The 18,675-nt window shown below is 39.8% G+C and overlaps 1 protein-coding gene across 1 annotated transcript in view; it reads right to left on the bottom strand.

The window, feature by feature from the left end:
- Positions 1–14,756: 14,756 nt before the first annotated feature.
- LOC126272157 (retinol-binding protein pinta-like) overlaps positions 14,757–18,675 on the bottom strand; it is a 94,545-nt gene continuing 90,626 nt past the window's right edge. Inside the window, exon 7 of the mRNA XM_049974790.1 lies at positions 14,757–15,069. Coding sequence (XP_049830747.1) covers positions 14,918–15,069 — 152 coding nt within the window. The 3' untranslated portion in view covers positions 14,757–14,917. The remainder of the gene's footprint in view (positions 15,070–18,675) is intronic.

Below are 18,675 nucleotides of genomic sequence, written 5' to 3'. Positions count from 1 at the left end.
TTAAGTTTCTGCTGAACCTGGTTCTTGGAAATACACAACTTTTTATGTGGTGGGAGATGTTTCCAATATCGTGTACTATCTTTTGGATTAAATGTGTCTGGGGCTGTATTCATCCATAGGGGGTTAGAATTACATGTTGGGGAAGGTGTTAAATAACCTAGCTGAATATGAAGACGACACACCAGTATTGGGGAAAAGTTTGCAGTATTTTAAGAGAAGTGGAGGAGAAATTAAGAAAAGGGGCAATTACCTTAAAATTAGACAAATGGAAACTGAAGTTTCTGGGACCATGGATAACAGAGGATAGAATTTCACCCAATGAAGAAAAAATCTTGCCTATAGGAAAGTTTCCTAAACCTAGAACTAAAAGAGAGACAAGAACATTTTTTGGGTTCACCAGTTTCTGGAGAAAATATGTAAAGAAACAGTCTCTTAATGCACCATGTTTGAATAACCTTCTTAAGAAAAAAAGTATTTGGATTTGGACTGAAAATTGTCAGCAAGCTTTTGAGAAAATAAAGAAACAACTTTTTGATAGCAAAATCTTACACAGATCTGATTTTTCACTGTTCTTTTGTATAGTGCATGATAATAGTGATTGTGGGATTGGGACTCATTTATTTCCAGAAAAATCTGGAGATGGGAAACTGGAACACTTGTCAATTGCTTTTGAGAGTAGAACTTTACAGAAACATGAAAAAATTACAGTTACTGGCTATTCAGTGGCATAAAAAGATTTTGTGTTCAGATCATCAAACACTGAGCTGATTACAGGCCTGGAAACTTTACCTCAATAGGGTAACATGGTGTGCACTTTTTCTGCAATGTTTTAATTATACCATTAGATATATGAAAGGTAGAAAAAAAAGTGACTGTTGATGCATTGTCTAGACTACCATTGGTGGTTGAGAATGAGAAGAATGGAGGAAAAGTAATAAAAACTTCAAAATTAATTTTAAGAGGGGAATTAAAGATGAGAAGGAGATAACTAAGATTTGTAAGAACATCATGTGGAATCAAGATCATGATTCAAATTGGAAACTATTAAAAAGCTATGTCAGTATGCAGGGAAAAGACGAATTGCAACTGTATTTTAAAGTTTTTTTGGGGATTCTTTTTTGGAGAAATAACCCAGATAGTGAAAAGTGGAAATTATGTTGGTCAGAACAATTTATTGACTCACATATTTGGTATGAACATGAAAGCTGTGGCCTCTGTAGAGCACTGAACTATATACAGAAAATTCAAGAAAATTTTGTGTTTTCATAACATCAGAAGGAGAGTTGGTAATCTTTTAGCTGCTTGTGAAAGATGTCAGGAAACAAAAATTAGTAATCAAAGAGTCTATATGTGAGATGTTCTACCAGAAACACAAATAGAATTAGTACTGGAAGATTTCTTTGCATTGTTATAAAAATTTTAATGTGGTTACAGGTATTTTTTTTCTATAGCTCCTGTATTCTCAAAATTAATAAAAAAATAACTGTTAAGAGAAACTACTAGCAAGAGCATTATCTCCAATATGTGTAAAGACTATTTTCAGAAAGCAGGAAAACCAAAGAGGAAGAATTCACTTCCAAAGCTTGGAAAAACTTTTTGAGGAATGGAAACATAAAACACATATTAATTTCTGTTTATTTTCTTGGTATAGCTTCCAAGGTACATGAGAGAGGGAGATATATTGTTTAGAACATACGGCACTAAAAATCATTGTCGATGGATAGACTATGTGAGTGGTTCTTAAGACATTTAAAATAGTTTACATCGTTCCAATATTGGATTTTCTCCTTGTGAAATTATGTGAAAAGAAATCCTGACAACATTTTGAATGAATTAATAGTGTTCCCTGAATGTAAAAGCTTAGCTGTACAGGAAAGGGAATAAAGTGTTATAAGGACATGGAACCACAGTATAATGTACTATAACAGAGACATGACAGAAAAGTAAGTTACACAGTTCAGAATTTGGGACATGGTTCTCGTGAAACTAATGAAAGACACAGAGCTGTTAGCAATGAAACTAGTAAGTTTTTGACATATATATCAGGCAATTTGAAGTGATATCAAATCCTGATCCAAATGCTTAAGACTGATTTATCCTAAAACAAGAAAATGTTTAGCTTAAGGAATATAGGACAACTAAAAGCCTATAGAGAAGGAGAGAGAAAATGAACTGTCATATGATATTTTCTGAATACATTCTGATGTATAATTTTTTTCATAATGTCAGTACAACTTCAGGGAAATGTGATTTCTTCACATATTAAAAATCGATCTAGAGATCCAGCTCTCAATCTTTTGCTCCTGTAATTGAGTCTTCTGATGGTACAGTTATTCTCTCACTGTCAATTCACTCTATCCCTGCTGCTGACGTCAGAACCAGTGAACGTCAATTTTGATTTGACTAATACTGTGGAATTTCTGTCATTTTGCATAATTGCAAGGAAAAGTATTATGGAAATATCAGCCTTGAAAAAAATCTCAATTTGTCTACTGGAACTTTATTTGCTTTCTGTACTAATTTTATCTTATTCATATTCTGTGAATTTGTCAGTTTGTCAGCTACTCAGCTATATCCTGAACGTAATGTCACAAGCAATATTACATATCTGAGACACATTTTGCTTGGCACTGGAGAGTTAATTGAAGGAGTGGATTTTACACACTAAGTAGACTATACAGACACACTGTTTAAAACTAATCTGTGGTGAGTTGACCTCAAATGAATATTTAAATGTGCACACTGAATTTTATAGGTGAAATCACTCACAGTGGCAATCTTCAAAACAATTAGCCACACACAAGGCTTGCTATTGATATCAAAAGAAATATTTCTTTAAGCTATTGAGCCACAAGGGAGCTAATTTGTCGAAATAATTACTGTATGAGGATTACTTTGGTACAAGGTACTTATTATAATGATATTGCTGTGAATCTATGTTATATATTTTATGTACATCCTGTGGATAATTTTACAGTTCAGTTGAGATGAGGAAGAAGGACGTGAATAGTCTGTGAAACATTAAACTTATATTTCAGCTGCAACTACCTATAGAGACATACTGACTTTATATGCAATTTCGCATGATTTTTATGCTACTAATAGAAGAAAAACGAAGTTAGTATAGTAGTACATAGTGAATATGATCAATAATACGTCTCACTGTTTATCTTGCCATCATGTTTCTGAGTGTCTGTACACTTTAGGAAGAAGTCACTTTCTCAAAAAAATGTCTCAAATATACAGTTTTACACTGTTATACTACACACACTATTTTAACTGAACTGAATGTATGTAGTCTGTTATATTATTGGAAATACCTTATTGAAAAAATATGAATTATCTGTGTTTTATGGTGCACATGCAGAATATATGCAAAGATGTACTGAATAATACACAGAAAAGATTGAGTGATGTAACAGCAATTTGTGAAGCCATTTAGTCTATCTTCTTGTCAGATACATCCATTCCCACTTTCTTGTATTTATGTGTTGTTCACTATGCACATACTGTAAGATCAATGGGCAGGGATCAGGATAATAGGAGAGTTTTTTGTTATTATGGAAAACTACTGCACTATCATTTCACCTTTTACTACAGTAAAGACACATTATCTCAGTGGCAAACTCACAAACTTATACTTCACTTCAGATTTCATGAAATTACTGCAATCAGTCGCCTTTTGTTTTATTCTTCAGACCTTTTATTATCCCATTACCAGTTTTGAACTGCATAGCATTTCATTATGAGGTGGTATATATTTATTGATTGTCTGCAGCAGTTTGGGAGTCGTGTAGAGTTATTAGTGTCCATTGGGTGCATGTTTTGGTGTACACAGTATTCAGGAAAACGTAATGAATGTTTTCCTGTGACTTAAACTGTACTGCACTAAGTTTTAAGCTTGAATTCATTTATTTGTTGAGAGATTGATATATATAAACAAGTTTCACTTTTATTACACTTTGAGAGGTGTGTAACTGTACAACTTACATAAATAATTTGTGGGAGATCACAAAGTGTTGAAATGTAAGTATATTATTGAATCATGATGAGTGTACTTTCAGCAAGTTATGTCAAAAGAATATTTGTATTACAAGTACAATGTAAGCCATTTACATGGTACATTTCAGGGAAGCTGAAAGAAGTTTTACTTTGGATGAGCTACAGTAAGAGTAATGTATCTTTATCGAAAAAAAAGTGTTGGTTGAAAAAAATTTTCGTTTAAGCTACCACTTGTAGAGACATGTCTGAATGAATTAATAATTGACAGTCGAATAATTTACACACTCCATGTATTGATGTATTACATATCAATGGGAGGAATACTTGCACAAAAGCACGTACATGCATAGTGTTTGATACCTTAGGTAACCACAATTGTAAAGTACTGAAAAGCTGAAGGAAGGATTTATTTAATTGTTAATACTGTCACTTCATGAATATACACATCACGTTGCTGTCACAAGAGTGTCACTAGTATAAAACCATGTGCTTGCACAGTGTTTCTTCCTTCCTAGCAAAAATATTTATTACTTAAAATTTTGTGTTTTATGAGTTACAGACTACATTGCATACAGAGCAAGTGTAATGTCAAAATGAATACACAAAAATGCCAAGAAACTGAAAAATACTTAAGTCAATGAAAACACAAACTAATTATCATGTTATCTACATACTGTTTTAAATTTTATTCTGACTTACTGGTGATATTTGAGAGTGCACAAGTTATCCACATATGCCATTTGAGAAGTCATGCACCCTGTTTGGCAGATAAATTGACCGAAACTTATCTTGCTATAAAGCTACTGTTTTTGAAATCATTTTTATGTAATAGTAATCAAATTTCAGAGTGTTTACAACAACTTAATATCTGAGTATTGGAACATCAATTGCATATAATTGCTTTCCGTTCTGTTTATTAGTACACTATGTTCTGTATGTTGGAATGGTAAATAGTCACTAAAGATCAATTGTATTTATTTGCCGAAATTACTAAACGTATAGATCGTGTGCCTGGGAGCAACAGAAGAATATAATGAATCAGGATGGAGGTGTGGAGGTGCTGCCACAAATGGACTGGAATCTTCCCACCCAGTGAAACAAGAATACAATACAAGAGGATGTGAATTCTTTGTGGTTTTATGTGATTGATTTCTTTTTCGAATTATGTGGAAATGGACAATGTTGATATTTGAATCTTTGTGCCAAGCTGTGCTTTGAACAGGTATCCATAATTCTTGCATATTTGATCTGGTACACTCGCTGTAACATTTCATGTTCACAGAAGTCAACTTCATGCTGTGCTGACAAAATTTTTGTGGAATTGTATACTAAGTCTCTGGCAACTGATCAAAGTTTAATTTTTGATACAGAGCCCTATCCCTATGTGATCCTTGTCCACGACATTCTTGGTGGGGGGGGGGGGGAGGGTGTGTGTGTTTAAATGTACCAATATATGATCAATAGTATAAGTACGACATAGGACTCAGGTTCGTATTCTGACATTAATTTCGTTTTGACCTTGGGCTTTTTCTAATCGATACTTGAACGTAATACACAAATAATTCTTATTCTGTCGTTCCAGAATACCTTTTATATAATGTGAAATCAACTTTACATTAGTATGCAAGGAATAAACACATGCAAATATTAGGAACATTTTCAACCTAATTATCATTATGATCTAACTTAACAGAAAGCATTGTTACTGATCATATTTTATGAATTTGAATGTTGAAACCTAAAAGCCTTGTAAAACGTCATGTTTCAATGTGCAACATAAAGCATAAGAGGATATGATCAGTCAGTATACACAAAAAAGTTTTTGACTGTTATCGACAAATTTCTTGTTTCTAATAATGGATGGGATAAGAAGTTATATATATATATACTGAAGAGCCAAATAAACTGGTACACCTGCGTAATATCGTGCAGGGACCCTGTGAGCATGCAGAAGTGCCACAACACGACATGGCATGTAGTGGCTGAAGTAGTGTGGGAAGTAATTAAAACTCTGAAACCTGCAAAGCTGGCGATCTCTTCTGAAAAGCAAGTTGCAAGGCATCCCAGATATGCTCAATAATGTTCATGCCTAGGGAGTTTTGTGAGCAGACGAATTGTTTAAACTAAGAAGACTGTTTCTGGAGCCACTCTGTAGCAATTCTGGACATGTGGGCGTCGCATTGTTCCGCTGGAACTGCCCAAGCTCGTCGGAATACACATGGACATGAGTGGATGCAGATGATGTCACCTTATGTCACCTTTGAGAGTGGTATCTAGAAGAATCAGGGGTCCCATACCACTCCTATTGCACACGCCTCACACCATTACAGAGCCTCTACCAGCTTGAACAGTTGCCTGTTGACATGCACACTCCATTGATTCATGAGGTTGTCTCCATACCTATACTCGTCCACCCACTCGATACAATTTGAAACGAGCCTCATCCCAACATGCAGCATGTTTACAATCATCAACAGTCCAATTTCGCTATTGACGGACTCAGGCGAGGCCTAAAGGTTTGTCTCATGCATTCATCGAGGGTACATTAGTAGGCCTTCTGCTCCGAAAGCCCATATTTATGATGTTTCGTTGAATCGTTCGCACTCTGACACTTGATGATGGCCCAGCACTGAAACTGCAGCAGTTTGGGGAAGAGTTGCACTTCTGCCTCGATGAACGATTCTCTTCAGTCCTCAATGATCCCGTTCTTGCAGCATCTTTCTCCGGCCGCAGCGACGTCGGAGATTTGATGTTTTACCAGATTCGTGATGTTCACGGTACACTAGTGAAATGGTCGTACGGGTAAATCTCCACTTCACACTACCTCGGAGATGCTGTATACCATCGCTCGTGAGCCGACTACAACACTACGTTAAAACTCGCTTAAATACTGATAACCTGCCGTTGTTGCAGCAGTAACCGATCTAACAACTGCGCGAAATACTTATTGTCTTTAGGCGTTGCCGACAGCAGCGCCGTATTCTGCCTGTTTACATATCTCTATATTTGAATACGAATGCCTATACCAGTTTCTTTGGCGCTGCAATGCATATGAACAATGGTGAATCAACCATCGGGATCTCAATTTTCCAACAGGTTTTAGTGAGTCTGTTTTGTTACAGTTTTACGAACTAAATATGTAATTCTGAAAGAGTGCAGTGGAAGTCAACCAGATTTTCTTGAATTTTCTCTCGACATTGCCTAACCATTAGCTGCACTGTCAGGAACTCAGCAAATTGCAGAAAATTTTGGTGGAGCAGTTATTCGCAAAAATTCTTTTATAGCTACTGCAGTATCGGAGATTACCGAGAGCGTGGGTGAGAATTTGCTAATTGAGAGCTACACCCTAGTATCTGTAAGGGTGCTATTGTGTGGGAACGCATAAGGTTACATGGGAATACTGTCTTCCTAATCTTTAAACCTGATACACTCAACAGTCAACGTTAATGTGACCATGTACTCCTTACCCATGTATGTTCTTGAAGAGCTGCATTTGGCCCTAACTTAATAGTTATGGATGACAGTGCGTGAACGCGTCGAACACCGCAGGTCGAGGGGCCCTTGGAACGAGAGAATATTCGGCGAATGGTCCGGCCTACCCGTTCTTCTGACTTAAATCCCATCCAGCACGTGAGGGACGCGATGGGGCAGATGTACTTGAGCACGTCCACATGTGCCAGCGACCATCCGTCAATTGTCAACCTCGTTGGTGGAGAAATGGAACGCTCTACCACAGACACTCCTTATTAACGTTGTTGCCAACACGGGAGCACGTTGTAGAATATGCATTACCGTCTGTGGCGATCACACACCGTAGTAAGAACCATGTGGTGCATTTTATAATTGCTACACGACTATCATTCATAGCGACGACTTCAGTGTAATAATTGTCTTCGAAAGAATGTGTCATTGGTGTTCTTCTCATTAGTTATTTCTTTCAGCTATCTTCTATACTGTATTGTAGCAGTTTCAAATTTCAGCGAGTGTGTTACTGGGTAGTGACACATTATGGGAAGGCTACTTTCCTCCTTAATTGTTGCCTACTAGTGCAGGAACAAATTTCCTGACCCAAACAATAGTTCATTAAGAGTTAGAATAGGTGAATGAGAGTGTTCTTTTATGTTTAGCAGGAGATTTGCTATAATAGGTATATTAGAGTTTCTTCTTGAAGTCCTGATCATTTCACATTAATGCTGAAAAGATTCATTTAACTTGTTAAATTTTGAACGACAACCAAGTGAAAATGAGCTACGGCAGTATTTAAATCTGTAACCGATTTAATTATTCCATAGATGGGGATCCTGTAGTATACCCTATTTCCCGGTATGTGGCAAAACACACTCTGTATGGCTTTGTGGTGATATATATCGTTTTGTCGTATCTCATCGTTTAGGCACTTACTTGAGGAAATTTGTCTCTGCCGCTGTCGCAGTTTCACTTGTTTCGAAATACATGAACCAGCCTGTTAGCTTCAGAATAGAGAGGACGTACCAAATGCCGTCTGTTCAGTCACAACCCATATACAACACTCTCACTGGGCACCTTATTCTAGCTCTATTCTTCAAAATCTGGGTGGCATTATACAAAATCGTGGCGCGCATTATTTCATAAAGCCACTTAATTATTTAAAGTGAACCAAGGTGCTGAAAGAGATTATACTGATTAAAAGCAGTCACAAGGTTTCTTTCGCCAGTCTCAGCAGAAGTAGCAACATCAGAAGAAGAAATATGAAATTATTCATCTTAACAACTCCTCTCCCCATCAACCACTGCCAAAAATATCTGATCCTTCATTGTCAACTGTCTAACCCTTCCAACGACCGCAAACTTTCCAACAAATTTTTCTTGCAGCCCCATCTGTATTTAATCTCACTACTCAAGTTACCCACTCATAAAACCACTTCCACTTCGTATTTACCCCTCTCGACACACTCGTTTAAACCCTAAACGCTATCCACCCCCCCCCCCCCCCCACGCTTGCACAATGCACTCACTATCCTCTTATCATGGGGCGACACATTGTACCAACACTTCCATTCCCTTCCAACTAAAAAGCCCCTTTTCATACATACCCTGCCCCAAGACGACGTCCATGCATTCACAATTTTCACAATTAGTGAACTGTTCCTTCGACACTATCAACTATACGCACTTCTCGCTGTATCCATCATCGTACAGACAATTATCTTGCTGTAGCCAGGGACAGTGTTGCATACAGTCACCATAAGAACATTCCTGTTCAGCCACAACCCATGTACAGTTATCTCTCCGGACTCCTTATTCTTATCCTATTCTTCAAAATCTTGAACATTACCTGCACCAACATGTACATCTGCCCTACATCGAGCATGTCCTGTCTATGTTATTACCGCCAACCTTAACAGCCACAAGAGAACCCCTGCAGAAGTCCATCAGTGGCGCTAGTTCACAGAATAAAAAGTGAAATTTTCCTCATCCCCCGTACACTGATCCTGAAAGGAACCCCATATGTTGTCTTAGATTCTCCCAACCTCCTTGAACACCTCACTGTGGCAGTCCCCAACGCAGCTGTAAATGACCTTTTCTCTTTACCAGCCCTTACACACAACCTCATCCCCATGCATGCACCCTATCTCTGTCTCCATCCCAAAGTTATTCTAGTCTGGCAGCAATTGGAATGCCTTCTGGTAATCCATAGATATCAAGATTGGAAGCCACCCAGTAACCTTCCAGAAACCTAGTGATTGTACTGTTTATTTTCATAAATAAAGTTTTTGTTTGCAAACTCATCTGTAGCGATATCCTCCTGTAGCAGACCTCGTCAGATGCTATTTCTGCACAATTCCTACCAAGATAATTTATCCGCATCTCCTCACCCTCGCCCCACAAACCCTACTCCTCCTCATCCTAGAATCCCATCCCTTATACTACTCCTTCCTACGGACTCATGACTGAGATCCACTCAAACACCATCTGTACATGAAAAGACAAATGTTAATTGCATAAAACGATATGACTGGCACTGGACATGCACCAGGGTCAGTGCTACACTCCGCATTAACTCCTCCTCAACGGCAGTAGTTCCAATCCTCCCCATCTGCTCCTCCACAATAAACATCCCCCACATGACCACCTGAACAAAGTGGATCGCTTTTGCATTGTAGCTCTCAAACGTAATCGCCACACTTGAGGACCCTCATTTTGATTACTTGGCATTTTCTATAATACGTGAACACCCAAATACAAATGTCCTACCTATGGCTCCCAGTTACTACTACTTGGAAAACAGTCCACAAACAGAATTTAATAAACTAATCACAGCAAATGAAGAAGTAATTCACAAGAAATGCAACATTTCTCCTACTCACAATGGCATTAACTATCGACACCTAAAAGAACACACATCTGCGTCTCTTAGTAATATGATCCTCTCTACAGCTTACTATTCTGAGCAGCAGAAAATTTCCAAATTACACTCTTCCTCGAGCTGCATAACTACTCTAATCAATCTCTCCTAAGTGATTAGCGAGGTTATTGAATTTATCGTCTCCCAGTGTATCGATCACTTGAACCAACACCACCCCTTCCTGTTACAGTGTGGTTTCTATCCGAACTTCCTCTCTGAAAGCCAGCTATTGTACCTCACTCATCTCCTATATCACAATTCAATATTGTTTTCGTATCCCTCAACCGAGAGAAAGCGTATTAATGTGCATGGAATTCTGAACTCCTTTTCAACTTCAATTAAGTATATTTGTCTTACTGCGTCCTTCCTGTCTAATCACCCAACTTATTTCACTATTAACAACACCAGTGCACATGCATACCGTCCCTCTGCAGCTGTACCTAACCTTCCACCCTTTCCTATATCTCCTCTACACTGACGATATGTCCAGCCCACATCCAGCAGTCCAACTCTTTAAGTACGCTAATGACACTACTTTACCCGTCCTGTACCCTCCAATTCATAAGTCCCGACGATCCTGTCAACGAGCCACATATACCTTCCACCTTCATTTCTTACACTTTACAATCATCTACTCCAGTTAACTAAAGTGCTAAAAATTCTTCACGTACCTCTCGACTGGCAACTAACACGGAAAACCCACCTACTAACCATCCAACAGAAAGCTCAAAATGAACTAAAGCTATTGGTAGCCGAACTTGAGGATTTCACCTCTCTAGTATCCTCCACACCTTCAATAAGTTGATCCAACCCATTCCAGTCTATGCAAATGTTGCAGGAACATCTGCTCCACCAAAGTTCTGTGAGTCAGAACGTATGAACTCGCTTTACTTTCTGCATACACTTAACCATGTGGATGCTGCACCATCTCTTCAAATTCCCACCCCTCCTCACCTAAATTGAACATCTCCACATAATCTATAGAATCCACAAACTGCATTCTAATAAATCTATTGTTTCACCTCTGCTGATCAATCCAGATATGCTGCCACGCCTCTAGACACATGTCCCACCATCCTTGCATTTAAACATGCTCTGTATTCTATAACAACTCAACTTCGACCAAGTCCCTCTCCAAAACAATGACATGTACCCCAATGTTTACCCAGCCTACTAACTACATAACTCCTCCCTACCTGTTCCACTCCACACCAGGGCTTCCCCTCCCCCTTCTCTCCCCATCTCTCCCTGTCTGTTCACCACTGGATGCCTACCTCACCCTTTAGCTTCCCATGTCCAGCCCAACGTCTATGCTCATCTCAATTATTTCCTGCCCAATGAGCCAATATATTTTTACCCACATCCTTCTACCCTATAGAACACATTTTCTCATCGCCTAATATTTTTCTCTCGTTACAGGTCCTTCAACATTTAACTGAATCTGCAGTGCTGTCTTTTAGAAGAATGCCACCTTTTCTGTAGAAGTCCTTCGATTTAAACATTCCATGTTTATTTATATTTGTAAAAGCTTTTAGCTACAGAGCAGGATGCTGCGCTGCTGACAGCTCACCCCCGTCCATACGCAGCGAGGGGGCTGACATAACAGTAAAACAATAACTAATGAACCAGAGTAATGCATCTTTTGTGGTTGTTGGATGGCTCGGCCCGTCGATGAGTGATCTGAGTTGTTCAAAGTTACTCATGAGGTTTTTTGGTATATATGTTCTAAAACCAAGTAGTAACTGCTTCCCAAGTGCTGTGCACTGGGAGAGGGCTGAACAGCAATTTATTCTGTCAATTTTTTCGATTAATGCTTTCAATTACAAAGTTTTGATTATTGTAAAAACAGTCGTAAGTTCATATACACTCAACCTGTACACCTCTGCACTTGTTATAACTGTTACTGCTTGCTGTGTAGTGCGTCGTACACAACGGTAATCCTTACCGTGCTACAGAGTGGTGCAGCAGCTGTCGTCGTAGGAAAGCTGGTCGGAGCACCGATTTTTCTGCATCTCGGTGACGACTCCGTTGCGAATGGGCTCTGCCTCGTTGCAAATGGCTGATGTGGCTGCCACCAACCATCCACTATTGTGGCGGCAGAGGGCGCTCATTCTCCAGAGACACTACAGGTTTCGGTTAAGCTGGCGTGCTCCATTGAGTAAGCTGGATCCCGCACGACCGCTATTGGAGTCCAACACAAACTTGCATTGCCAGTACTCAGTGAACAGAGAAAATTTCATTCGCACAAAACGGTTCGTAATAAGTGTGGATGACATTTGTTCTATAGCGCATCCTTTAGAATCATAACATACATCGACATAAAGTCCAGTTCGTCTTTGAATACAAATAGTAACCTCGTTCTTGTGTTTATATATGCGTGAGCTACGATTTCAGTCACATGATATAGACAAAATTGAATGTTTTACTAACACCAAAACTGGACAAGTTTACACTGCTGCCTTAGACTGTCGTCATCTGAAGAAAGGTGAGTTTCTAAGTGAAATTAGGAAAACTGTTAATTTTTTCACTACCAGGATAATTTTCAGTTGTACATTGTAAATAACGTTGCTGTTCAAAATAATAACACGAAAATTTAATAGTCTTTGTAATTTTCCACATGCAGTTCCTACTCTGCCACCTGAAGACCCCTAAGATCTTCCACCTTCTCCTGCAGAAGAGAACACACCGAATATCGTAGGCAACGCTTGCAGAACTCACAGTTCAAGAACTATTTCAACAAACCCAGTCCAGTCGTATGACATTAACGGGATGAGAAGGAAATCTGAACTATATTCCATGGTTTCTCAATTACTTGTTTCACTCACTGGACTGCGACAAATGTTTCTATTACTTATAACTTATAAAACACAAAACTTTCTTTCCCAGTTTGTGTACATGTTGAGGCGTAGCGTTAAAATACAATATCATGAAATAAATTCTTGAAAATTGTTGAATTTTCATGCCACATAGTTTCTACCTTGTTTATTGAAAACATATCCGCGTTTAATACTTAAAAGTTGAGGATCTGAAGCACTAGAAATTTTTTAATTACGAGGGAAATTGCCCCATTAGCGTGAGACCCAAGGTTTTTGCAAGTACGAATTTCTCCTAACAAGTGGCACTCGTAGTTAACTGTCATTTAGTTGACATCGAGCTAGTCATAACTATTGACTCTATATTTGTATAATAATACAAAAAATGGGAAACGTTGTTTCCAAAAGTCGAGAAGTTCTTGACGATTTACTTCAAATTTCTACATGACATTCAAACATTCTGATGGACATAGGCTGTATTTAACAAAGGAATGGTGCGCGCTAGCTGCCACTGCAATGCGATAGCATTGCTCAGTTATTCTTCTTGACTTATTGTCCGTCTTAATGCATAACTATACAACAGAAATCGCACTGTTTTTATTTGGGACCGCTATGTCGAAAGGCGAGGTAAAACTCCTCTTTAAAAATCATTTTGTTTGAAACAGGACCAAAGTCGCCGCTTTCCATAGACACTAGACGTCACACAAAAGACGCGACGAGCAGTAGTTGTTTGGGCCGACTCCAGCTAAAACCTGCAAACACTAAACGATAAACATCAGTCGAAACAGCAGAGGAAATGGGCCTGACGACACCAAAGACGGATATCCGGTATTATAGGATAGATGTGAAGTTTTGTTTTCTCCGATACACTCGCCTTTAACTACTTTAACACCGTATTTAAGTAATTAGACTAATTTTTCACATGTCAAGTGTATGTTGCTATTTCACGAACTACAGTTCAGAAAACCAACTCATTAGAAGCAATAAAAACAAAAAAGAAGACAACGGGGTCTTAAGCCGTATTTTTAGTTTAGCGTCAGCTGTGAAAAGGATTACATGTGCGTTGCTACTATTAACGATAAGACTATTAATTTCCTATAAAAATCTATCAGACAACTTGTATTAAATTTTGCTCTACCAAAGGAATGAAATGTAGCAAAGTGTTTGAAACGTTAAGTACTACTTTTGGTGAGTCTGATATGTGTAAGACAAAGGTTTACGTGTGGTAAAAACGTTCTGAAGAACTCTTTGAGTACGTCGAAGATGACAAGTGCCCTGGCTGCCCTAGCACATACATCGATGAAACTGTCCAAAAAGAAATGGTAATAACATTCACCGTATAAGACTCAGAGAGGTCACTGATCATGATGGCATATAAACTGACTCATGCCATGGAACTGTTACGGAAGTTTTAGGTATGAAATATATGACATAAAATTTTGATGAATTGCTGGATACACTTCCGAAGTATACATGGTTTGTTTGCAGCGTGTGAATAAACAATAATGCAGAGAGGAATGTAAAAGAAAAAAAGGAACAAAATATTACTTTCTCCGTATTCATCCACATTTCAAAACAGAGGCAGACGAAAGCTTTACATGGAAAATGCAGTGTGGTAACCGAGGTCCCTGTAATCTGTAGTAAGACCTCTCGTGAAACGTACATATTACAATTTTCTATCACAAGTAACAAAGTCTACAAAGTGAACTGTGACAGCGTCAGTCTACTGAGAGCTTCTTGAAGGAGCCCGCCACGCCGTACATGTCGTCGGCGTAGTGGTTGTCTGGGGGCCTCTTGCTCTCGTCCGAGGTGTAGCGGTCCTGCTCCACGAACCAGTCTCGCTTCTTCTCCGCTCTCCTGATGAATTCATCTGAAATAAAAAGGTAAATTTAATTTCTCAGTCTCGTAAGAAATTTATTGCTACAAGTGAGTGGTCTATACATGTACCTCTGTTATCATAAATGTGTCTCAGTTGCTACTTTCTGCACTGAGAAAAGCAAATGAAGTAACTTAGAAACAAAATGCGTGGACACATAGAGGCATCTGAAACCAATGTGGAATTATTTTCTTCCTTTGTCAAACCGTATGTGTGTGTGGAGTTCTACGAACCACATGTCTGACGCTAGTAACTACTCTCCCTGTAAATTGAGTAGGAAGTTCCATGCGGCTTTCTGCGGATGATGCTTTAGTATACAGAGAAGCGATATGCAGGAAGATCTACAGCGGATAGGCACTTGGTGCAGGGAGTGGCAACTGACCCTTAACATAGACAAATGTAATGTACTGCAAATACATAGAAGGAAGGATCCTTTATTGTATGATTATATGATAGCGGAACAAACAATGGTAGCAGTTACTTCCTTAAAATATCTGGGAGTATGTGTGCGCAGCGATTTGTAGTGGAATGATCATATAAAATTAATTGTTGGTAAGGCGGGTACCAGGCTGAGATTCATTGGGAGAGTCCTTAGAAAATGTAGTCCATCAACAAACGAGGTGGCTTACAAAACACTCGTTCGACCTACACTTGAGTATTGCTCATCAGTGTGGGATCCGTACCAGATCGGATTGACGGAGGAGGTCCTAACAAGAGCGGCGCGCTTCGTCACAGGGTTATTTGGTAAACGTGATATCGTTACGCACATGTTTAGCAAACTCAAGTGGCAGACTCTGCAAGAGAGGCGCTCTGCATCACGGTGTAGCTTGCTGTCCAGGTTTCGAGAGGGTACGTTTCTGGATGAGGTATCGAATATATTCCTTCCCCTACTTATACCTCCCGAGGATATCACGAATGTAAAATTAGAGAGATTCGAGCGCGCACGGAGACTTTCCGGCAGTCGTTCTTCCCGCGAACCATACGCGACTGGAACAGAAAAGGGAGGTAAAGACAGTGGCACGTAAAGTTCTCTCCGCCACACACTGTTGGGTGGCTTGCTGAGTATAAATGTAGATGTAGATGTAGAAGGTGATCCAAATATCCTATACGACACTTTGCAATAATTGTCGCGTGATTCAATGGTTATCTATGCGACAGTCGTGTTGCCACGGGTAAGTTCAAAATGTATCACATATTTACTTGAGACTGGAAAGAGGTATGGCTCTCCTGTCACCGTTAAAAACGATTTCTATATTTTGGATACATTTGGTAGCCGACGGCCTTGCCTCAGTGGTGACGCTGGTTCCTGTCAGATCACCGAAGTTAAGCGTCCTAGGGCTTGTCTGTTACTTGGATGGGCTACTGTCCGGGTCTGCCGAGACCTGTTGGCAAGCGGGGTGCTCCTGGGCATTACGAGGAGCTACGTGACTGAGCAGTAGCGGTAGCAGTCACAAAAACTGACTGTGGCAGGTAGAGCAGTGTGCGGACCCATGACTCTCAATATCCGCATTCAGTGACCGCTGAGGATGAAAAGGTGGCCGGTCGGTACCTTTGAGCCTTCAAGGCCTGTTTGGAGGATGTTTTTTCCGCCACATTTGGTATGAAGTATTGCATAACCTAAAATGCACCAAACACAAAAACTGGCCAGTAACTACACTATTTGTATAAAATGCACCTTTTAACATCAGCTGCTTTATATTTAAAACCAAATATCTGTCGGTTTCAATCACAGCTCATCTTCACGGGTTAGGGTTAAAACAGTTAAGGCCACAACATGAAATCTTCCATTACTTAAATGATAGCCACGTGACATACAGTGTGCTTCGGGAAGAGCGACCAAAAACTTAGCAGGACGTAGAGGATGCTCCACTGAACAGTCGAGACACGGAGCCTTGGGTCGGAGAAGCCAGCTTAAGGAGACAACGGGAATAAAATCACATTACTGCGTGTTGTGGTTGGCTGGAGAGCCAACCCTGTGTTATTGTAAAGGAAGCCGAAATGCACGCGTTTTAGCTCACGCAGACTGGCGTGAGGTCTGGAACATGACAAGGGAGTTAGAACTGAGAAAAACGGCCGTAGCTGGTGGAATACTTAACTTTAATCCATTAATGAAGAACGTCGCTCATTATGGTACATGCTTCACAATATCAATAGTACGGACACTGGCACCTTGCTAGGTCGTAGCAAATAACGTAGCTGAAGGCTATGCTAACTATCGTCTCGGCAAATGAGAGCTTAGAATTCAGTGAACCATCGCTAGCAAAGTCGGCTGTACAGCTGTGGCGAGTGCTAGGAAGTCTCTGTAGAACCGCCGTGTGGCGGCGCTCGGTCTGCAATCATTGATAGTGGCGACACGCGGGTCCGACGTATACTAGCGGACCGCGGCCGATTTAAAGGCTACCACCTAGCAAGTGTGGTGTCTGGCGGTGACACCACACTGCGTACTTTTCTTACTTACATTAGTTAATTGCAAATATCATCATGGAAAAATGAATGTACAATTTGTACTGTGTCTTACAAAATGTGGAGAAACTGACGGCCATCAACCACTGAGGCCCCAGTGGAAAGGGAGAAGAAATTAGTTGCTAGAATTGTAGATGTCTGTGACGTACTTCCAAACACACGAGGGATATTTGTCAGGATGTGTCAGAATCTTCTTCGCCGATGTCATGCTTGCACTGTGGTGTGTCTTTAGATGTGCCCTTAGGAAATAATCAAAGGAATTCAGGTCCGGTGACTTCGCATTTCTTGGAATAGGACTTCCCCTTCTAATCCAGTAACCGAGAAGTGCTGTTCCGGCACTCCTCCAGTGTATTGTGTTGTACACATCTGAATAACGCTGAGTGATGAATGTGCCCGTCGTTGACTCGTAGCACATTCTGTCACGGGACGCTGTAAATACGACACAACTGAGTCATCTTATGGACAAGCAAAGTAAACAAAACCTGGATCAAGACTTCTTCGTAATCAGGATCGTCCTCCTTGCTTCCTTGCAGGAAATAAAGGATGTACATGCAAATATACAGCACAGTACGCGTTAGTCGTAAATAAGCTGGAAAACATTAATGTTAGTCGAAGTGGTAGACAAGTTTACTTCCATAAATCATTAAGCTGGCTTTTCCGACCCCAGGTTCCCTATCTCCAATCGTTCAAAGGAGTATTACAGTTTTGCACGCTCTTATGACAACACCCCGTATGTAGAGCATGCCATTAATTTCAGCATAACAAAAGAATGGTTCAAATGGCTCTGAGCACTATGGGTCTTAACTTCTGAGGTCATCATTCCCCTAGAACTTAGAACTACTTACACCTAACTAACCTAATGACATCACAGACATCCATGCCCGAGGCAGTAGCGGTCGTGCGGCTCCAGACTGTAGCGCCTAGAAGCGCTCGGCCACCACGGCCGGCTCCAGCATAACACACAGGACTTTTAAAGGCAAACACACCAATAACATGCATAAACAGGAAGGACTCTCTGATCTGTTCTGCTCTGTTTACGCGTGTTATTAGTATGTTTGCCTTTAAAAGTCGTGTGTGTCATGCTGGAATCAATGGCATGCGCTACATATCAGACGTGGCCATTATTTAAGTAACCAC

Source organism: Schistocerca gregaria, chromosome 5 (assembly GCF_023897955.1).
Source record: "Schistocerca gregaria isolate iqSchGreg1 chromosome 5, iqSchGreg1.2, whole genome shotgun sequence".
NCBI classification, from domain to species: domain Eukaryota; kingdom Metazoa; phylum Arthropoda; class Insecta; order Orthoptera; family Acrididae; genus Schistocerca; species Schistocerca gregaria.
The sequence above is the reverse complement of the archived record's forward strand: the minus strand, read 5'-3'. Positions and strand labels throughout refer to the sequence as shown.